This window comes from Mytilus trossulus, chromosome 13 (genome assembly GCF_036588685.1).
Source record: "Mytilus trossulus isolate FHL-02 chromosome 13, PNRI_Mtr1.1.1.hap1, whole genome shotgun sequence".
NCBI lineage: Eukaryota > Metazoa > Mollusca > Bivalvia > Mytilida > Mytilidae > Mytilus > Mytilus trossulus.
In genome coordinates this window covers 9,678,270-9,703,338 of record NC_086385.1, presented here as the reverse complement: position 1 = coordinate 9,703,338, position 25,069 = coordinate 9,678,270, and the positions used below count along the sequence as shown (strand labels likewise).

The 25,069-nt window shown below is 33.3% G+C and overlaps 1 protein-coding gene across 1 annotated transcript in view; it reads right to left on the bottom strand.

The window, feature by feature from the left end:
- The window catches only part of LOC134694067 (heat shock 70 kDa protein 12A-like), a 34,878-nt gene extending 10,126 nt beyond the window's left edge, over nucleotides 1-24,752 (bottom strand). Inside the window, exons 1-3 of the mRNA XM_063555063.1 lie at nucleotides 24,450-24,752; nucleotides 18,166-18,384; nucleotides 7,393-7,528 (exon numbers count right to left, since the gene is read on the bottom strand). Coding sequence (XP_063411133.1) covers nucleotides 7,393-7,528; nucleotides 18,166-18,384; nucleotides 24,450-24,752 — 658 coding nt within the window. The remainder of the gene's footprint in view (nucleotides 1-7,392; nucleotides 7,529-18,165; nucleotides 18,385-24,449) is intronic.
- Nucleotides 24,753-25,069: the final 317 nt, after the last annotated feature.

Sequence of the window (25,069 nt, the reverse complement as noted above, 5' to 3'; positions counted from 1 at the left end):
TTTATGAGAATCCAAAACTTTTAAAAGGAACAATTTAACAGGACACAAGTTCGATCTACTTGAGTGTCCGACGTCAGAAAAATTATATACGTCACATAAATTTGTCGTTCAATGTGCATACAAACAATTTTAAAATTTACATAGGCAATGTACGCATACAGGGTTAAAAAATCAAAAGTATGTAAGAATAAATTACAGAAATAGACCGAGATTCAAACTAGTCCAAAAATTATACATAGAATATATGAGAATCCAAAACTTTTTAAAGGGAACAATTTAACAGGACACAATTACATCTACTGTTTAAGAACACATGGATTGATTTGAGTGTCTGACGTTAGAAAAATTATATACGTCACATAAATTTGTTGTTCAATGTGCATACAAACAATTTAAAAAAAAAAAATTCATAGGCAATGTACGCATACAGAGTTAAAAAATCAAAAGTATGTAAGAATAAATTACAGAAATAGACCGAGATTCAAACTAGTTCAAAAGTTATACATAGAATTTATGAGAATCCAAAAATTGTCAATTCCACTACGCCATTGATTGATTTTGACGTTTGTGGCTCAACGTATACAAGTAATTCATAATAGAAATATATCATAATGACATATTATAGACAAATATCATACTGATGGGATCTTTTAAAGTACAGAGTCACGATATAAGCACAAAAGAAATACAAAGAGTCACATATACAAAACAAATCACCAAAAAATGAAAGCCAATACAAACACATTGACGAGATGTATAAGTACCGAGCCACGTCAAACGGATATCACATAAAACCATTCAACAGTAAAAGTAATCTTAATAATAGAACAAAAACAAATAAAAGAACAATAAAACATGTTCACCGTTAGAAGTAGTAAATAAGCAGCCTGGTGAATCTCATTCTAAGTTTTTACGATCACGAAAAATAAATGAACTAAATTGAATTAAAAAATTACAGACAGTCTACCCTCTCGGTCTTAATGATAATATCATGGGAATTGGCAATATATCAAGAACCGATTATGTTAACATTTTGGATATAGTTTCTAAAACTGTTCGTAAAAATCGTTCTCATGGACGCAGAAAAAATCACAATCAAAGAAAATTTCGGACCAACCATACAAATATTTCGGACCTAATTTCTCTTTCAAAAAACAACGGCAGACATTATCTGTTAACCAAGCTTTGTTCTCTACCTATAAATAAATTAAATAAAATTTTAGAGGATTGCAACACAATTTCATATTACAGTCCTAAGTATAAAATTGTCCATATTATAATGGCATATTGTTATTCTAAACTGTTTCCAAAAATTGATCGCCCTGAAGATCACAATTTTTTTTTTATTAAAATAAAGTATGTCAATAAAGGTTTTGATTTTGTAAATATTGCCTGTATTTTTAACGACCATTCTGTTAAAGACCAAATTCCTGGATATTTTGATAATACTGAACTCCCTCTCATTTGTTATATTTACAAGAAATCTACCCGAAAATATGTGTTTAATTATAGCCAATTGTGTAAAATGTCAAAATAACTGAAAACACACCTATGTCGTGTAATTGCAGTAATTTAGAATACACCTATGGCCCAATTTCCCATGTTATAACAGGAGACCTTAACATCGGTTTCGACCGAGAGTTAAAATCATTCCTCAGTAAAGGACCTAAATATCGTCCCCCGTCAACTATTAACTGGAATGAGTGTCGTAATATCATCAACGACTCACTCCGTGCCTACTGTTTGAAATGGGTAAAACGGGAAAAAGCAGACAAAAAATCTTTGGACTCTTTTTTTATAATTCAGTATTGAAGATAGTTGATATTCGAATACAACATTTAAAAGAACATTTTACTCTTAATAAAAACTATAAAAACCCTATTTCGCGTATAAAAAATAAACTAACAGAACTAGCCAAGGAATTTGTGTTTGTCCCGGCTGATAAAGCTGTTAATAACATCATTATTGTTTGACGTAAATTTTATATAGAGGTTCTGCAAAAGGAAATCACGAATTCACCAACATTCCAACTGACTTCATTTTCAGAAAACGACATCTGTAACAAACATAAACTTTTAGCTACTTCTTTACAAGCAGAACCAAACACAATGAAAGTCCCAACTATGTACTGGCTTCCGAAGCTGCACAAAAAACCTTACAAATATAGATTTATTTCATCTTCTAGCCATTGTTCAACTACTAAATTGTCTGTTTTACTTACTAGTACACTTGGTACAATAAAAAACCTGATAATAAATTGTTCAAATAAGGCCTTTGAAAATAGTGGAATTAATTACTTTTGGAGTGTCAAAAACTCGTTGGAAGTACTTGATAAATTGCATGCATATATTGGTGATTTTAAATCTGTTCCAAATTTTGATTTTTTTTACCCTATATACCACTTTGCCTCCTATTCTTATTAAGAAAAAATTCACATCCCTAATTAACTGGGCATTCAAAAAGCCGGAATGCGAGTACATATGTTCAAACTCTTTTAGATCATTTTTAGTAGCAATAAACAAAATGATATGACATGCTTTGATACTATTTACGCGCTTGAATTTTTACTTGATAACATTTTTGTTCGCTTTGGAGATTCCGTATATCGTCAAGTTATTGGAATTCCAATGGGGACTAACTGTGCACCACTTATTGCGGACCTGTTTTTGTATTGTTATGAGTTACAATTTATAACTAAAATTAGCAAAGACCCATCAAAACAACATTTGATACAAAAATTTAACAATACTTTTAGATATTTGGATGATATATTGGCTCTCAATAATGACGACTTCAGTATGTATACTAAAGAAATTTATCCTGTAGAACTTACTTTAAATAAAGCTAATGATAACAATGACCACTGCCCTTTCCTCGATCTTGATATCTATATCAAAAACGGGAAGCTCAATACAAAAAATTATGATAAAAGAGATGATTTTTCATTTTCTATTGTTAATTATCCATTTTTAGATGGTGACGTTCCCTTGTCACCATCTTATGGTGTGTATGTATCTCAACTTGTACGATTAGATTTTAGCGAGAGAAATTTATGTATTACTGAAAAATTATTACACCAGGGTTTTCGATATCACAAACTGGTCAAAACATTTACTAAATTTTATCACCGGTATAAGGAAATAATTCGTAAATATAACCCAACATGCAGACATCTTATACGTTCAGGTATTTCACATCCAAAATTTTATGGAAATATTCTTTATAAAGCACAAAAATGTCAGTTTTCTCCTCAGAAACTAACAAAACCTTTAAATAGACTTATTAAAAGGGGATATAGTTACGATACTGTTGTCAGGTCATTAAAGATTGCATATTTTGGCTTTAACATTGATTCACTGATAGGGTATTTGCATCGGAACCAAACACATTTATTTCTAAAAAAAACAGTTGTTGGCATGACACGGGTTATGTTCTTCTCATATATTTTATGATAGTATGATACTAAACCCCTAACGGGAGGGATTGTACCTGATATTCATATGATGAAGACATAATCGTTCAATCAGTTTAATTGAGGTCTGGAGCTGGCATGTCAGTTAACTGCTAGTAGTCTGTTGTTATTTATGTATTATTGTCATTTTATTTATTTTCTTTTGTTACATCTTTTGACATCGGATTCGGACTTCTCTTGAACTGACTTTTAATGTGCGTATTGTTGTTCTTTTACTTTTCTACATTGGCTAGAGGTATAGGGGGAGGGTTGAGATCTCATAAACATGTTTAACCCCGCCGCAATTTTGCGCCTGTCCCAAGTCAGGAGCCTCTGGCCTTTGTTAGTCTTGTATGATTTAAAATTTAGTTTCTTGTGTATAATTCGGAGTTTAGTATGACGTCCATTATCACTGTACTATTATGCATATTTTAAGGGCCAGCTGAAGGACACCTACGGGTGCGGGAATTCTCGCTACATTGAAGACCCATTGGTTGCCGTCGGCTGTTGTTTGCTCTATGGTCGGGTGGTTGTCGCTTTGACATATTCACCATTTCCTTTCTCAATTTTATCAATTAAAAAGCACAAAACATAGTATACATGTAGTGTAAATATGTATTAAACAAGATGTCAAAATATTGCCATCACGAAATAACACCTATATATTACAATAACATTAACGGTACCAATTTTCCTGCACCAGATGCGCATGTCGACAATACATGTCTCTTCAGTGATGCTCGTGGCCAAAATATGTAAAATCCAAAGCTTATATAAATGATGAAGAGCTATACTCCAACAGGTCCAAAAAGTATAGCCAAATCCATGAAAAGAATCAGAGATTTCCATGAGGGAGATACATTCCTTAATTTATAATAATTTCTAACATTTTGTAACAGGAAATGTTTGATAACACAAACAAAAATCCGTATTTTCATGCCAGTACTTCGGTACTTTCTACTAGACTGGTTATACCCTCGGGGACTATCAGTCCATCAGCAGACACATCGACATAGAAGTAGTAATAACAGGTGTAACTGTATATATTGTAAACATGTGTATAATAATGACATTTAAGCAATCAATATTGAATTGGTTTATCTTCTTTCAGGTAATCCTATACAGACATATATAAACAGTTTCTTAGAAGAAGACAAGACGATATGGTTGCAGATGATTGTCCCTTTTTATTTTGGGTTTTCCAGGCAAATAAAGGATGACGGTGTTTGGTTTTGAAGACAAGCTTTAGGAAACAACACTTTAAGTAGTTTTGTTAAAATAATGTGTGAAGACGGTGGTATTCAGGGTAGAAAAACTAAGCATAGTGACAGAAAAACTACTATCACTACATGAGGACATTCCAGATACACGCATAATGCAGCTGAATGGACATAAAAGTGTTCAATCTATAAAAACCTATAGGTGGCATGGTAGTATTTCCTGGACCATAAGGGATAATGATAGCCTTTTCAGAATCTTTACCACTTTCTAACACTGCAAAAAATTCTACATTCACAGTTAACTTAAGTACTTTCATTTTACTATTCAGAAATGAATTTGAATGTTTATCATGACCGTTTACCTCTTCTGCTATTTTTAATAACCTAAAGCCACTAGTGATTATCATGCAGTGAATACACAATTTAAAAAAATTCTCAAAAATTTATTTTCATCTGTTTGTAAAATTATTTCATATTCTTCTACACCTGATTCATCCCTCAGTTTGGGACAGTATGTTGAGTTTATACTATATGGGTACATAAAAGGGCAACCTAAATTCTGAAACCCAAATACTACCGTGTCATCTATAGCTCAGCATCAATTGAACAACAGAAGGAAAAGCAAATATTTTAGTAAAATTGGTACAGAGAAAATAACTTCGGATAAAAACCCAAGGCTTTTGGATGATAACAACAATGATATACCATTAGATGATGATGCAGAACTTTTGTCTGCTTCCCAAGAAGCCGATTTTTTTTTATATTGAAAGCCATTTCAAATTATGAATCTAACTCTAAACCAGTTTCAGCAACAACAATTACAGGAATAAATGAAATGCCAGAAATCGTACATGAAAATCACAAAGGAAAAGCAATGCATATGTTCTCAGGGGCCACTATTACAGGACATATGACAATTAATTTTTCCAACTAAGAACATTATATATGTAATCGCTGTCATAATTAGTGTCACCCTGATGCGTGTTATATCGTTTAATAACAACAATTAAAGTTCAGAAATTTATATTTGGTGATTTATTAATCATTGTCTTAAAATTCAAAGAAAGATAAAATTTTAATGGTTCTTGTCTGTATTTCTTCTGTTGAAGTATATGATATAGAGAATAATACATGGCCTTTTCAATATCAGCCTGGGTATCATCCCGAGACCCCCATATCAGACCGAGACGGAGTCGAGGCGCTGATATGGGTCAAGGAATAATATCCAGGCTGATATGGAAAAAGCCATGATTAATCGCTTTATCATATACTTCCGACAATAGTTTTATGTAAGGCAAATAAACAAATGCAACAACTAAAACAGTCAAAAACTTTATAAAGAACTTAAGTTATGAATCAAATATACTATAATTGTCCAACAACAGCATCTCTACCTCCATATATATGTATGGTAACATTTCCTATAGAGGCATTTTCAAACATTGAAAATTGGGAAGAGTAATGCCAAGATAATACAGGTATCGAAAGATTGTAGATCCATGAATGTGTATATGTATATAACATACTGGTAATATTGAGTTTGCTTTTAATTTATCGATAACAAAATCAATATGTATACCAATAAAAACAATATTCAATGATCTTATAACAGTGTTTAATAGCTAACCTTTTAGAATCAGTTTATTTAAAGAATCTATAAGTTTACCAGGATTGTTTGTAAATTTCCGGGCTCGCTTTACAACATTTCCGAAAAAAAATGAGGATGTACTATCTCGTATGAAATAAGTTTATTACGGGTACAACCATACTTTACAACCAATTCTTTATATCTATGGAAACATTTAGTTGCGGTTTGAAATAATTCATGGCACCGAAATTCCTGGCTTAATAATTTACCATTTATACATAAATTACGTTCGTTCAAATAAAAAATCGTCACAGCAGAAACGGGCACATATATTCCATCGGTGTGTAAGTGTAAAATGGTAAATTTCTATATTCCTGTCTTAAATTTTAAGCTAGTTTTCGTTGTCTTCATGCCTGTTTGTGCTTCTTTGTAACATATTTGTTTGTTTTATAGTGAATCATATATTATCACGATAATGACTGCTGTATCCCGATATTTGACATCTTAACCTTTAATGTATGTTTTTTTTTGTTCACACACCGTTGCAAATATGATAAAATTTATAACGTCTGTCATAAACGTGAGAGGTTTAACTAGCTATAAAAACAGGTTTTATCTACCATTTTCCACATAAGAAAATGCATGTACTAAGTCAGGAATATGATAGTTATTATTCTTTCGTCTGAAGTGTTTGAATTTGCCATTTGATAGAAAACATTTCGTTTTCAATTTTCTTAGTTCAGTATTTTTGTGATTTTACTTTTTGTAAAGACGGGTGTTATATAATAAAAGCTGCTTAACAAGTATAGAATACCTATCTAAATGACGTGTGTGTTCGCTATATCAGTTGAATTTATGTAGATATGGCAGTGGGATAAAGTAATCAAGGCAATGTGTTTGATTCCTAGAAATCACCGCAGTGGTTGAAAAAAAAAATGAATCCATAGCTGAGTGGAAAATCAAACAATCAAAAAATAATTATCAACGTAGATACTAATTATGCAATTTCATATGATAAATGTCTAAGTCGGGAATTGAGAGACAGCACAGTCTGTTTATCGCCTTTTAAAACTTCTTGTAGAGAAACATACATAAACAAAAAAATATTAAATTTTAACAAACTTCACGATTACCTCCAAGATTAACAACCATATATTCTGCTCCGTCTTGTTGCTTTTGTTTATTGTCTTGTGACCGTAAAGTCTGATAGTAAATATATGCAGATGCGCTTTCGGGTACCATCACTAAGTGATCAGATTGGATGCCTGCCTGAAAAAAAAACCAATATGATGCAGAACAAACTAAACAAAACAGTTTTGAACGCAAAGAATTATTTTTTAGACTTAAGAGTTCTCGTTATGCCTCTATAACGACATTGAAGGTGGGACTCGTTTTTTACAAATTATGAATTAATCATTTAGTTCTACTTTGTACTTTCCTTCTCAATTTGATGTTAAACTTTTATTAAATTGTTTTGTCCACTGAAAAACAAAGAGTAGGAATCGGATGAGTTGTTATTTTATTGTAACTTAACAAGAACAGTGATCTGCCAATATATATATATACAACTCGTCTAAACATCAACCCAACAATGTTAGATCTGTAAATTTGCTTTCGCAAATTTTTGGTTCTTCCCTCGCCGGGATTCGAACCCATGCTACTGTGATATCGTGACACCAAATCGCCTGCACTGCAGCCGTCCCGCTAGACCACACGACCACCTGGGCTCTCAAAAAAGAGCTCTCGCTGGACATGTGTTACCTTTCCACGTCAGTTTTAATCTAGCGGCGTACTACAGTACATGATATATAAGGCATGAAGATGTTATTGTTACAGATCAGCTATAAATTATCTATAGTAAAGGATCCTACAAATTAATGTAAGATACAGTCACAGAAAATAATTATATTCATAAGCACGTCTGAGTCAGTGACAACCCTACAACATATGTATCCATCGGATCGCCATCAATGATGGTGATATATGGCTGTGTACATAATGTATATACAACTCGTCTAAACATCAACCCAACAATGTTAGATCTGTAAATTTGCTTTCGCAGTCACAGAAAATAATTATATTCATAAGTACGTCTGAAAAAGAGCTTACGATAGCCAAGTGTTACCTTTCCACGTCAGTTTTAATCTAGCGGTGTACTACAGTACATGATATATAAGGCATGAAGATTTTATTGTTACAGATCAGCTAAATTATCTATAGTAAAGGATCCTACAAATTAATGTAAGATACAGTCACAGAAAATAATTATATTCATAAGTACGTCTGAGTCAGTGACAACCCTACAACAGATGTATCCATCGGATCGCCATCAATGATGGTGATACATGGCTGTGAACATAATGTATATACAACTCGTCTAAACATTAACCCAACAATGTTAGATCTGTAAATTTGTTTTTGCAAATTTTTGGTTCTTCCCTCGCCGGGATTCGAACCCATGGTACTGTGATATCGTGACACCAAATCGCCTGCACTGCAGCCGTCCCGCTAGACCACACGACCACATGGGCTCTCAAAAAAAGAGCTTTCGCTGGCCATGTGTTACCTTTCCACGTCAGTTTTAATCTAGCGGCGTACTACAGTACATGATATATAAGGCATGAAGATGTTATTGTTACAGATCAGCTAAATTATCTATAGTAAAGGATCCTACAAATTAATGTGAGATACAGTCACAGAAAATAATTATATTCATAAGTACATATATACCTGGATGCCACTTATATATATATATATATAAACCTAGATGCCTGGTCCGGAAGAGTTGTGTTATCTAATTATTACATAATCATGGACACCAGTAATACACAACTACCATTTTTGGATATTCTCATCTTAAAATCAGACAGACAAATAATAACGGATATTCATCATAAATCCACAGACACCAATCAATACTTCAATTTTCATTCGTGTTATCCGTCCCATACAAAACGAAATATTAGGGCCAGACGGATTTGTGCTATAGTATCAGATAATAACATTCGATAAGTACGTTGAATTAAAAGGCTATTTTACACAATAGTTAAACACAGAGGGTCTAATTGATAGTGGAATACGAAAATCAAAATCTCGCGGAGATTCAAGATGCGGTGTTTGCAGTCAAAATATAAAATATTTGAAGACGGGCAAAATAAAAACTTTTAAAGACGGCAACGCCAATATCACTTGAAAGACAACAAACCTTATTTACTGCATCACGTGTCCTGGTTGTCATGAAAATTATATTGAACAGACCGGGAACGTCTGTGAACTGGTGCGAGTTCATAAAGAACAAAGAAAACACCCACAATACAGAAACTCGACAATTAGTGCCCATCTTGACACTTGTGGTAAAAAGCATTTTCAAATTCATGTATCACCTATTTCCAAATATAGACGGAATGAAGCCTATCAAAAGGAGGTGTACAGAATCTGCTTACCCTTCCGGAGCACCTGATATCACCCCTAGTTTTTGGTGTGGTTCGTGTTGCTTATTCTTTAGTTTTCTATTTTGTGTCATGTGTACTTTTTATTGTCTGGGTTTTTTTTTCATTTTTAGTCATTGCGTTGTCAGTTTGTTTTCGTTTTTTGTGTTTGACTGTCACTTTTGTATCTTTCGTCCCTCTTTTGTAAACAGTGATGTACAACTGTGGGATTCGTACGATATATTGGCTACAAATATTCCGTCAGAACTAATTTATGAACTCCTGTCAATATATATCGGTCTAATGATGTATAATAATGTATGATCGTTAACACATGTACTCCTTAATTATTTTTCAGGACAATTAATGTTTTTTTCTGAAATCGTTACTATTAGTACGGTGACCAAGTAAGGAAAAGTCGTTTATTTAAGGAGTTTAATCGTCATTCGGACTATATGGCTACAAATCACAGTATTGGTAGTTCAAAGGTTAAACTTTACATTTTGAATTGTCGTAAAAAAATCGTACGGTGCAATGTTTGTAAAATGGGCTTTTAAGTAAGTTAATTTCCTTGAAAGGAAAATCGACTTTGAAAAGTTTTGAGGTTCAAATTTTTACAGAACATCCTAGATATGGTTTATGTTAATATATACTTTGTTGTTACACCTTATGATAACAATTTCAAATAAATTTTAGCAAAATTAATCCGTTATTAAAGAGTTTTTGTAAAAGTTTGACACTACGAATATTGGGCATTTTCTAGAGTACGTTTCAACTCAATTTCATCACTTGTTTTTACGCAAAATGTAAAAATAATCCACATATGCACGATATCTAAAACCTTTATTAATCAATAATATCAAATTCATTTATCTCAGAAGCATTATTTCAGCAATTCAAGCCGGACACAAAGTTCTTACGCTCATATGAGGGAGCTATTCGAAGCCCATATACAGCCTCTTTTAGATGCATATAAGCCATTTGATTGTGTTGTATCACTTATATTCGAATACTGAAATGTGTACCTTGAAGCAGTAAACAGTTTGCTGTAAAATGTTAGAGCAGAATAAAGGCAACAGTAGTATACCATTGTTCAAAACTCATAAATCGATAGAAAAAAAAACAAATCCGGGTCACAAATCAATACCGAGGGAAACGCATTAAATATAAGAGAATGACGACACAACATTAAAATGTAACACACACAGGAACGAACTACGCATTAGACAAAATCCGACGATAATAACAAATATAACGAGAGGGTAACTGTTTGAGATCGTCATTTCAAATGTTACCGTATTTTTTTTTGCAACCAATCGTACCAATTACTGAAGGTGTATGCCAGATTACATACTCGATATGCTTTAACTTCCTGAGAATATTATGCACCTTCTATAGATGGTGACTTTTCTATAAGACAGACTTCTAGACATTTCAACGGTATATGGACCGACAAGGCAACAAAAAAGACCGTTATAACAGCCTCAAGGGGATCCGGTGGCTATGTTAAGGCATAACAAAACAAAAGTCAGCGCTTGTTAGAAGGACCCTTACTAGATATTTCCTTAAATCCTTTAGACCTGTAATGCTGGAAACATGCAAATTCACATGAGGAAAAAAAACCAACAGCAATGAAAGGAAATGAAGATAGATATAAAAAAAAATTGTTATTGCCCTTTTAAAACATCTGAATAAACTAGGGCTTATCCCTTTGAAGTGGTGTCCCATCCTCCATGTCTTATCAATATCTCTTCAGGAATGCATGCTACAATAGATACTCAAGATTTTTTGCTCACTTGATCGACCTTCTTTTGTACCACCACTCATACTTACCTCAGAGATGGTATGGAATGGTTCAATGTACTGAATTAAAAAAAATCGGGGACCTTGCAGCTGACAATCACAAAAAATATGTCCCAATACTTTTCTATAGCGCACACAGTAGCAGATATTTTTGACCGCTACGACATGAACACCTCTATAAAGTCTGCTGAAAAGAATCTACGAACAAAGACTACAGCTTTAACCAAAGTCTATCAGATTACTAGTATTTAAGGGAGAAGTATTCCTGAATGGAAGAAGTTTCTTTCTGGTAAAGAACACAAGCAGGCTCTCCTTAAATTCTTTGGTAGTTTTATTCGTTAAAACTTTGACAAATCCCCTATGATTCTACTTGATTGTGACCTTTACTTAGCCGTAACGTTTGTAAGTCCCGAAATCGTCAAAGTTATTTAACACTGTTAATGATTGTCGAAACGTGTTTATCACCAAATAGGAAGACGATTCGCGTATGATACTCAATGGCTTAAACTTTGACAAGAAGTTAAAGGTATGGGAAAAAGCAGAAGAACAATCATACTAATGGATGTGATTGTATTGTGCGTTCACTATACTTCAAACATATGACACATACAAACGAGCTATGAACGCAGATCGGAATCATAAGCAGAGTAAAGGGTGGGGAATATTTTTTCTCATATTCGAACTAAGTGACTTTCTCCAACCATTTGTAAACTATTGCCTCCTGTACATGTACTTACCGGATGCCACACAGCTTCGTCTCTGTTTTGAGTAGGTAAACAAAATGTCCACAAGACGTTGAAGAACACGCACGACTATTTCAGTGGTTTGTAGAGCTTCATTAATATTGACAGAGATGAAGCCTTTGTTTGGGCTTGAAAGTTAATTTCAAAGCTTTATTATCAGAAAAATCTCTTAGTTATCAAAGGTACCAGGATTATAATTTAGTACACCAGACGCGCGTTTCGTCTTCATAAGACTCATCAGTGACGCTCATTTCAAAATATTTATAAAGCCAAACTAGTACAAAGTTGAAGAGCATTGATGATCCAAAATTCCAAACAGTTGTGCCAAATACGGCTAAGGTAATCTATGCCTGGGATAAATCATTCCATCATGATATTACAGTAATACAATGTGCGTCAAACTTGCCACCAGTGAAGATGTAAGTTTAGTCAGGTTACCTCCCTGTGAAGCGAAATTGAAACAGCATGTTTTACGTGCTCCGTTTCAAACTAATATTTGGACCGTATTACACATTGCTGAACCCCCTATTCCGTCACGCTTAGAATATATACGATCGGTGCGAGTTATATGATTCATCACACCCCGTGTATTTTAAAGGGCAGGTGTCAGCAGAATTCTTGCATAATCTTGTGTTTTCATGTGAGGGAAAATCTTTATGTAAAAGTCATTAGTTCACAACAGAACCTTATATGTTCAGAGCTTCGCCCTTTTAAAGGCTTAGAATAAAGTAGAAATAATTTCGAATTATGTCACTTGACAGACGAACCAGGGCATACTACGGCTTAATTTTATTGTGTGGCTCTCTTTGGTTGGATTTTTAAATTGTATCTTTTTTCGAGGTATTGAGTGGTTTTTAGTTTGAATGAACTTCATAAATGAGTTTTTGCAAAATACAGCTTCATGATAGTAGGCTTCAGGTAAAAATGATATTATTTACCTATTACTGATGTTGAATATCAGCCTGCAAGGTACCAACTCCAACTTTGATCAAATATGTGTTGATCTTTTATATTAAAACAAGTTTTTGAAAAACGACAATTTTCAGAATAAATCAACGTCCTTATTTCTTTATTTTTACATTTTCGAGATAATTCATTGCTAATTGAGTTAAACAAATGTCTGTTTCTGAAATTAAACCTAAATTGCTGTAGAAATCTTCAAATTTTGAAAATAAGGCAAAAAAATAATAATAACGGAATTTGATCTTTGACCTTATTTTATGCAAAACTGTTACCACATTTCCTTTTGACGACATCGATATATAAAAAGTACTCATTTTTCCGAATCCAATGATATATAACATAGCCATATAGTATGTTTGACGATTAAATCTAAAAAATATTGTGTCTGGTCACCGTACTATATTTCTTGAAACGCAAAACGCTTCATTTTTTAGATTTTTTCGAATATTCTAAATTCCAAGCAAGAAATTTTTAAAACAAAAAAATGGTAAAATAATGGTCCCATGACAAAACTATGTTTATCAGCTGATATATACAAAACACTTTCAGCCAATCAGAAGACGTATTGCATCAAAAGTATATAATTCGTCTAAACTTCATCCCAACAATGTTAGATCTGTAAATTTGCTTTCGCTAATTTTTCGTTCTTCCCTCGCCGGGATTCGAACCCATGCTACTGGATATCATGATACCAAACAGTCTGCACTGTATTCGACGGGCCAGACCACTCGACCACCATGGCTTCACAAATAATAAATATTTCGCTGGCCGGGTGTAACCTTTCCTCGTCAGTTGTAATCTTTCGAAGAAATAGAGTACATTATATATAAGGCATGACGATGGAATTGTAACAGATCAGCTGTCTCGACCGGATTTGAACTCATCCTACTGATATACCGTGGCACCAAATCGCCTTACACTATGCCCAACGAGTTAGATCACTTGACCGCCTACGCTTCATCCATGCATTTTGTAAATTTAGGTTTTTTGTAAAATGACTGAATTTTCAGGCAATTTGTAAAATGCCTTACCTTAACAGGCATTATACAAAATTCCACAAATTGCCTATTCAGTTTCAGGTAATTTGTAGAAGAATACTTTTATTGATATGTATATGAGAAAAGTGGGGAAAACACAATATCTTGAATAGAAAATAGGATATGGTTTGGTAGAACTAATTCATTTTCCACAACCAGCTTAGAAGGTTTGTTTGACATTTTATGTGTTAATTTTAGGTGTAAAAACAACTAATTCATAGCCCCGTCGCTTTCTATGTTAAATAATTAAATTTCCAGCATTAATGGCTACTTTATCTTAAGTTCAAATTAAGGGACAGTTAATTCATGTCAAAACTATACCTTATCTTGACTTGTGCTGCAAAAAATCATCATACTTTGAATTGCATATTAGAGCTTACTGGTTTCCGGAAGTTTGATAGTACAAAACCAGGAACGTCTGATCTGAACAAAAGGTCAAATAAACCCTCCTATTGAAATTGTACATACTTTTATTGGCATCTCATGTGTGTGGTTTAACATATTTGCCGCAAGTTTCATATTTTCTGTTTGGTATTAAGTTTGATAGGGTGTCTTCCTCCATCTTGGATTTTGAAATACTAGAAAAAATCGGTCTAGATCTTTGATAGAATGTACAAATTTTAAGAGTAATAGGTAATTCATGTGAAAGAATTTTCATTTCAATATAGAAAATGAGATGTTTTATCATATTTTTGGTTGTATTTAACCAACAAAAAAAACCAGGAACTTCTGTTTGATTCATTTTGTTCAAACTTTGCCACATCAGAGGAGGCAACTCAATGTAAGGGCAGATAATTCAGATAAAGGTACTTTTACAATAAATCTCAATGTTATCATGGAGCTAGAAAACGAATCCAATGATCCCATTTTTTTTTCTCATCTGCAAGCATACTAGTAAAAGTTATCTTCTCATATTTTATTTCATAGTTATATAGTGCAGTTTTCGTTTTAGGTCCGATAATTGTTTTTTTTTATGCATAATCTTTACAAAATCTGTCATTTTTTAACAACCTGTAGCATGAAAATAAACTCGGTGACCCATTCTTTTTATTATTATTTTTAAAAAGCATTAACAAATACTATGGATTATAATTTAGACACCCCATCTACCTTAAACTAATATAACGATCCATTTCGTAACATCTTGTGATCAATCTATTTTCCAAATGACCAAAAGAGTGACAAAATCTATTTTAACAAAACGCATTTTGATTACACGTCAAACAAATCATGTGCTTTACCCTGCTGACTGCTATTGACGATTGCAAAATAAATTTATTACAAGGTGTACAAAATGGGATCTCTTTGATACTTTAATTACAAAATAATAAACAATAAACGTGCAGCAAAGATGGTAAATCACAACATGAGGTGCCAATTTTTTTTTTCATCATATCCGGACTTCAACAATCAATGTTCAGTGACGTAAGGGATCGAAAAGTATTAGGAAGGCCATTCAATCTACCTCAAAAATGAATTTCTATATTAATTTAATACCAAATAGAAAACAATACATAAAGTAATAACTAAAGATATGTTGTGCATACTGGGACGAAATGCTGGGACTTTTGTCGCAGGCGAAACAAGAAGTTATTTTGATCCAAAATATAAAATTCAAAGTGTAAAATATCATTTTAAGGCTAAGATAATAAGCGATTTAAGAGGAGTTGTAAATACATGTTCGTAAAGAGTACCCCAAAACTAATTTCAAGAAACTGACAAAATAGAACTTAAAAGGTGCACGATAAAATTATATATATATGCATTTACAACGCCTCTTAAACCGCTTAGAAACAGGGGTACGTATTGTACTGGTATTGCCACACGAAAATATATGCCTCAAAATTTTAGAAAAGCCATAATTCAAAAGGGGGAATTCTTGCAGAGTCTCAAGTTATGTCTGTTTTATATAGTGATCGCCGACAAATGTCCTTGTTAACAACAGCTGGAAGTGCAAAGTGCTTTTTTTTTAATGTAATGTACAATTCTTTTTTTTCTTTTCCAAAGTGAGGACCCGTATTCATATATTTATAAATTAGATTTACGGGCCATCTTGAAATTAAAACATATGTTTATATAGTTTTGCAAATTAAAATAAACTCTAGATCTAGATCTTCATATAAAACAAATTATCTGATATAGTAAGGGGGAAGTTTTGAATGCGCCATCTTTGGTACACAAACATGACAAATACAATAAAACGATGGGTGGCGTTGATCTAGGTAACCAGTTTATTGCACAGTATGAACCCAAATTTAGAGATGGAAAGAAAATTTTGTTCAATCTACTCATGACAGCAAGAGGTATGGTTTTTCGACATTTTACCTTGCCAAAAGCTTTTAAGCTGTAAAATATATATAAAGTTAGTATACAAGCGCTATGCAATTGTTTATTCTCTATCTTAAAATGATTTTTTTGTGTGACGGTTTTAGTTCTGATGTTTTTACAGACATAAGGGCATTTTCATACCGATGATTAAATACCTTTTGAATTTTTTCCCCAAAAGATATGAAAAAAAATATAAATTTGATGATATTATTTTCTTTTGTTTTCAGTTAACGCCTACATATGTTATAAAAATACCTTTGTGGTACAGAAGAAAATGGACCATTTGGCATTTCAACAGGAAAGAGTACAGGGTTTAATAGGACAACACAAAGAATGTCAAACACGACCGGGTTGATGCTGCTTTATACTTCAAAGTATTAGACTCACTGCTGGGCGCTTCATAGAACGGATTCTTAACAAAAGAGGAATGAGATTTGCCGTTTGTTCTGGCAAAGGAACATATTTTCAGGGACAAGAATAAGAACATTGTGTCCTGACTGTTTTAAACATTTCCACAAATACACGAAATCAAAATAAATGAATTTTCAGCGAAATTCTATAACTGTTTCTGGCGCAGTAACGTCATTTCAAAACATGAAGTCATACAAAAAAAAAACCGTCAAAGCGGAAGGTTTTTTAAAAGCAAGTGAACGTTGCCGCTCCTTGGCTGCAACATTTCAAAACTAGATTTGCCGGAAGCTTATGAGCAAAAGGAAAAGTAAATTAAAAGTGGCAAATATTTGGTTTGAGAATTAAAAGAATCAATCACGCTCAGATAGAATTCGAATATCACGACCCAGGCCATGTTTACATTTCCACAAATCTCTGGCTTCTATGAGTTATTGTTTAACCCTCTTGCTGTCGAAGGGACACATTTATCCACACTGCCTTTGCCAGAGGGACAAATATGTCCATGTTTTCATTCATGCAAGCTTCTTCTTAGTGTTGTACATAATTCTTTTTTCAAAGGAAAGACTAACGATCAAACATGGTTATATGTTTCATCAATGGGTCTTAAATGTAACGGCCATTAGCACATAATGTCATTGTTGAATATTTAACGTTACAGACGTCGAGCTGTCATATTTTCTAGCTAAGGAAGTGCAACCTTAAAAAACCACGTGCACTAGCAGCATTTAGACTGTTGATTGAATGTTCTCATTAACAATTAAAATACATATGTTTATATGTAAATCAAAGGTGGAAGTACAATTTAGGTGGGATGATTCCTGCTCAGTTTTTCGATTTTTATACTGTTGTAAAAGAGTTACAGATTTACCTATGACTGACTTGCCAAAGGACTTTTTTGTTTCTGCTATATAAAGAACAAATCCATAATTCCCTTAATATCGTATTTGGAGGAAGATAATTTATATTTATTTTCAAGATGTATAATGTCAAACTTTCCGTTACGAAGATACTTAACATGTACTACTTATGTAGCTTGTACAATAAAAATAAAAATATTTTTTTTAATATGTAACAAACAGCAACACATACTGTAACAATTCTTGCTAATTCAAAGGAATGTCGACACGGATATCTCATCACTATAATTTGACATACATATTACATTAAAGTTACCGCTACCTGCTTCCACTCACCTTTTCTGCACTTAATTTCATGATATGTTTGGCAGTTTCTGTCCAAGACGAAGGTATTGTCAAAACCCATTTCAAATCTTCATGTCCGACACCTTCGCCACGCTTATCCAACGTCTGTATTAGATGACTCACTAAGTATTTGATAGACAATCTAAATACTTCAGAGGCAGGAAGAGTTTTTCCAGTCACATCTTTAATAATCATGTCATCAGTAACATCCTAAAATGTAAAAGTGAGAATTTTGTTTTTCTGCTTGCTTTTGAATATATAAGTATGCACTGGATATAGCTTGTGTGAAAACGAAGTCCAGTTTATTAGCTAAACAAAGATCGCTACAATTTTAAAATGTCAACATATATGAGTACGATCATACATTGTAGATAACCACTGCAACTAGACATTTACGTTATACAAATTTGTTTTCAGTATTCACTCTCGGGAGTATCAAATTCACAAAATGAGGTTCTGAAAAAAGTTTAATTCGAAAATGCCTATAGTCGGCATCTGGGCAAATTATTGTAGTTTTTTCAATCGTTAGAGTTATGATACTTTCGTCAGTGGAATATAAAAATATGTAAAATGACAGAAGAAAACATTCATAATATATTCTTGTTCATGTATGAAAGAGACAGTTTTCAATCAAAACGGAAAGGAGTGGATCACAAAGAATCCACGTCAAATAAGAGGATTTCAGTTGCAAGCGAGTTCTGATTTTAATCCTGACTTCGATACTTATCTCCTATATTTTTCGTCATTATAATTTGGTGGTTTAAACATTAAAATAAACGTTGGTGTAAGTTCAACGTAGATAGCGATATATATGTTACCGTTTATTTGAGTTAAATTGTATAGAAAACAAAAACGTTTGGGAGGGTCTTAATAAAATTAACGGTACCAATTTTCTTGCACCAGATGCGCATTTCGACAATACATGTCTCTTCAGTGATGCTCGTGGCCAAATATTTGAAATCCAAAGCTTATATAAAAGATGAAGAGCTATAATCCAAAAGGTCCAAAAAGTATAGCCAAATCCGTGAAAGGAATCAGAGCTTTGCATGAGGGAGATACATTCCTCATATAATTTATAATAATTTATAATATTGTGTAACCGCAAATGTTAATAATACAAAAAAATCCGTATTTTCATGCCAGTACCGAAGTACTGGCTACTGGGCTGGTGATACCCTCGGGGACTAATAGTCCACCAGCAGAGGCATCGACCCAGTGGTAGTAATAAAATTAACGGTACCAATTTTCTTGCACCAGATGCGCATTTCGACAATACATGTCTCTTCAGTGATGCTCGTGGCCAAATATTTGAAATCCAAAGCTTATATAAAAGATGAAGAGCTATAATCCAAAAGGTCCAAAAGGTATAGCCAAATCCGTGAAAGGAATCAGAGCTTTGCATGAGGGAGATACATTCCTTATATAATTTATAATAATTTATAATATTTTGTAACAGCAAATTTTAATAACACAAAAAATCCGTATTTTCATGCCATTACCGAAGTACTGGCTACTGGGCTGGTGATACCCTCGGGGACTAATAGTCCACAAGCAGAGGCATCGACCCAGTGGTAGTAATAAAATTAACGGTACCAATTTTCTTGCACCAGATGCGCATTTCGACAATATCTTAAATTGATCGTTACACTGCTGAAAAGAGGTGACTGTTCATGCAGGTTTGACGCTACTTGAAATAATAAAAGATCGTCAACCATGCACACGAAATACTTGTTCAATCAGTTATATAATTAAAGATATTTCTCCTTATTTACAGATAACAGATCTTAACTCGTTCTAGATTTAACGTCTAATTCAATTACACACATCGATCCAGGTTAAAAGAGTCGTTATAGTAGCTACTAAAACTATATTGATATAGGAAGAGATAAGTGGTATGAGTGCCAATGAGACAAAGGGGGACGAAAGATACCAGAGAGACAGTCAAACTCATCAATCGAAAATAATATATGGCTTAAAATGAAAAGGACAAACAGACAAACAATAGTACACATGACACATCAAAGAAAACGAAAGAATAACCAACACGAATCCCACCAAAAACTAGGGTTAATCTCACTTACTCCGGAAGGGTAAGCAGATCCTGTTCCACATTTAGCAACCGTCGTGTTGCTTATGAGATATCTAATCAGGTAAGTAGTCTAATTCGGTAGGTCACATTTATAAAAGGGAAGAGGATTGAAGTTTCGACGTTAGAAACATATCCGATATCATTTATGAAACAGATAGCCCATAACGGTCAACCAACTCGTGATTGCGTCCGTAAAATTTACGAAAGGATGATTTCATCATCATCATTTGGAACTCTTGATTTTACTAGCTTTCTTGTGAGCAACAACCCTCTATCAAGACAATCATGATAGGAAATGCTAGCACGGAAATATCGTATATAATGGGAGATATATACACCGTAGGCAGGTGCTGCTAGAATGTTGCTACTTAGAAATGGAAACTCTCAACTGTCAATGTACGGTCTTCACACAGAACAACAAGTTATAAAGGGCTCAGCAAATTACTATTGTTAAACCATCTAAACGGGAAAACATATCTATATAAAAAACGAAACGAAAAACACGTATAACATGAATAAATAACATAAACAAACGACAACATCAGATTATCAATACATATAAAAAGTAGTCGTTGTAGGTTAAAGTTTTCGAATGCGTAATCGCTAACAGGTTTAATACAATGTTTGCAGTTGAAATAACGAGTTTTTAGTAACCTTTCATGATAAATACAAAAATATGACTGGTTAAAAGTCTTTGTTTATTTACTTTTATTTATCTTAAAGTCAGACGGGTGGATTTGTTTAAATTTCAAGTATATAGAGACTTTTGATTCAAATTATCTACCTTTTTTTAATTTAATTTTCTAAAAACTTGTTATTCATTGTGATTTGAGATATAAGATACTTTCTATTTTGTTTTTGTTATATTTTATTTCTAAATATTATATAGAATGGAAGAAAACACATTAACATACCGATATATACGTAAAATGTATTTGTAACCTTTGAAAGAACGGACTGCGTAAAATTAGTTTTCAAACCAATTATTTTTAGGTAAGAAGCTGGTATTTGATAAAATTCCATAAATGGAATTCAATTCTAAAAAAATGATGCTGAGGGAAGTCGTCTAAAGTAGTTTTTTATCCAGAAATTTGCATATGGAGCCTCAAAATCTGCAACACGAAAAACAAGGGAGATTTGTTTGAGAAAACAGAGCACTAAAAACAACACTGCTGCGGCTTGCAGGAAATAGTTGCGTTTCAGTTCCTTCCATGCAGTTCTTCATATGTCACTAAGAATTCTACAAAAATTGACACCCCATGCCAAACATAGCCGACACCCCGCATGTGGCGTTCTTCACGGTGGGTATGTTGAAATTGTCAGCACAAGTCAGAACAAGGTGAAGTTTTGACATGAAATGACTGCAACTTTATTTGAACTTCAAACAAAGTAGCTATTGATGCATGAAACTGCAGTTTTTAATATAGAAAGCAATGGAACTATGAACTAGTTGTTTTATACCTTAAAAGAAACAGCTAACGTACAACATGTACAGATGTACATGACGTGTGTCAACCAAGGAAACAAGGATAAATTGTAGGTTAATATTCTTAGAATAAAAACAACGCAATTATCCATAGAATTTCTTTTTACGTCTAAACATGTTCCACCTTTACTTAGAGTTTCCTAAACAAAAATTATTCTGGAATAGACAGTTTACATGCAATTCTGATTAACAAAGGCCAAAACATTAGGCTGTGTGGCAGATTTTCAGCATTTGTACCTCGAACTTTTATGTTGTTAAAATCATACTAAAGCAATGCACTACCTTCTAATATTTGAAGTCTTCTGTAGTACTCAGTTTGACTTGCTGTTTAATTTATACTGGTAAAACCCCAAAGTTGAGTCTTTATGATATGAAAGCAGTAGGTAAACAAAATCAAATTTACTATGAATATGGAGTATCTCCTAAAAAGATTCGTGGTTTGTGAAACAGCTACTTCAAAGTATAGCCAATAATATTAATTAAACACAATCACAACAACATGTTGTCCTCTTTAATTTAGAGTGCCAGCATGTCCATCTCTAATCAAAATATGGAATCGTCACAGCCGCAGACAAAAGTAAAGAAAAATCTGCCAAATTTACAGGCAAGTTCAAAAACACCTTATATATATCTGCGACTAGCAAGAATTAGTCATACAAAAAGAAATCTTATTATGTTTAACATTGGCACTGGCTAAATCAAAATTTCCAATCAGTGCCTGTTCAAATGTGCTTTACTGATTACAATAACTGCTGATTACAATAACCACACATTTGTCTATCTGTTCAACCAAAATTTGCAATTTTCACAGCTTTCTCAATATTTCACATTAAGCTTAACTTCATAGAAACTAGGTATAATAATGACATCAAAAGCATTATTTTGTGTCAGAGTATGGCTACTTTTACCTACGTCCTAAAGGGAGGGAGTAATTGGCGGTCTGACACGTATATGGAAATACTTTAAGGCGACTAGTCTCCTTAAGTAACAATATTTATTTCTTAATGTTACTTCTATGAATAATCATAGCTAGTGTCTATTATATTTACAGTCAGAGCATAGAACAATACGGTTATCGTTTATATAACAATGATCAGGTCTGATATGAAAGGTATTTAACAAGGCAGATAGTAAAAGCAATCATGTCTTCATTTCTGGTCATGTGCTCGTCTATTTTCAGGATCCGTCAAAGCATGCATGCCCAACCGTCTTACCTTGTGAATGAGTCCTAAAAGGCAGACTTAAGTTTGCAATTATACCATAAGCTGCCCTGACAGTCTGTGTTGCGTATCGAATTTTATCAATTTATACAATTAGAAACAACTGTCATCCTTTCCTTAATGTTCGGTATCTTTTTTATACATATGTTTTTTTTATATCTATTTTGCATCTGTTCATACATGCAAACAAAACATTTGAATGCTTTTGATTTAAAAGCTCTAGCTGCTGTCGAAAGTCTTCACAAATGTACATTACAAATTTTAAAAAAGTCAGATTTGATTGAAAAGAGGGACGAAAGATACCAGAGGGACAGTCAAACTCATAAATCGAAAATAAACTGACAACGCCATGGCAAAAAAATGAAAAAAGACAAACAGACTAGTAGTAAACATGACACAACAAAGAAAACTACAGAATGAGCAACACGAACACCTGAAAAAACTAAGGATGATCTCAGGTGCGATGGAAGGGTAAGCAGATCCTGCTCCACATGTGGCACCCGTCGTGTTGCTCATGTTATAACAAATCCGATAAATAGTCTTATTCGGTAGGTCACATTCATGATCAAACTGTATTTTTACAAGAAATCGAGTTCGATATTTTGCTTAAGTACACGATGAGCATACAATATTATATGTTTGTCCACAGCTTGAACAGTAAACTTTTACAATATAAAAACACGAAGATGCAAATAAAAGAACTCTCTACCAGAGACCAAATTAACAACTTTACCACATTGACTGATTTGTTACAGATATTTCATAAAATGATATAAATATAGAGTTAATAGGATATGCACAATTATACCGTATGGGAATGATTCTGTGAACGTTGTATTAATTTAGTTTTATACTGTTTTATTCGTTTGTTTCTCTGTCCTATATTTTCTCCCAATTATTTTTATTGAAGTCCTGTCATGTACTGTTGTCATTTTAATATTATATCTAACATTACAGCGGAAGGTTTGGCATGCCACAAAAACCAGGTTCAACTCACCATTTTTTTTTTCTTAAAATGCCCTGTACCAAGTCTGGAAATGACCATTGTTATTCTATAGTTCGTTTCTGTGTGTGTTACATTGTAATGTAGTGTTTCTGTTGTGTCGTAGTTCTCTTATATTTGATACGTTTCCCTCAGTTTAACTGCGGTAAACTAATGTTGCCTTTATTTAAGGAGGAAAATTCTTTTGAAATGTGTTATGTTTTGTGCTAATATGAATATTTTTAAACAAAAGATTCACTCTGGAATATTAAACATCGGAATCATTACAATAGGGTTGTCCTAGCATATCATGTAAATTCATTTGCGTGGACGTTATACAAAACTATTTTTAAAGTGTTCTGAAGCAGTTATGGGTGAAAATGGAGATGATAGCCACACTCATCATTATATAGCAACCGGTTTCATAGGGCGGGGTATCAGGAAATATTATGAGCGTAAAAGGTAAATGGAATCAGTTATCATTTCAGAAATTAATACCTTGTTGTTGTGAAGTAACGTTGTAAAACTCTTCATAAAGTAATAATCATCTGTTTCACCATCCAAAATAACTTCTGCATACTCATTTTCTGCTTCGTAACCGAAAGCTACGAACTCCTTGTCTTTATTTAGAAGTAGACATGTGGGAGTACTCATTGACATATATTGATTTGTTTTCCAAACAGGGTTGACGTGAATTTTCAATGGATCTTCCTTAAATTCATGTCTCGTCGAAAAGGCATAACAGCTGTAAGTTCTTCCTAGTTGCAGAGATGCCACCATTAGATATTTTTTCTCTGCCATGGCTATGCTTTACCTATAATTACAACAATTTATATACCAATTAATGGTATTATAGTTCATTCTTTGAAAGAGGGACGAAAGACACCAAAGGGACAGTCAAACTCGTAAATCTAAAACAAACTGACAACGCCATGGCTAAAAATGAAAAAGACAAACAGAAAAACAATAGTACACATGACACAACATAGAAAACCAAAGAATAAACAACACGAACCCCACCAAAAACTAGGGGTGATCTCAGGTGCTCCGGAAGGGTAAGCAGATCCTGCTCCACATGCGGCACCCGTCGTGTTGCTTATGTGATTACAAATCCGGTA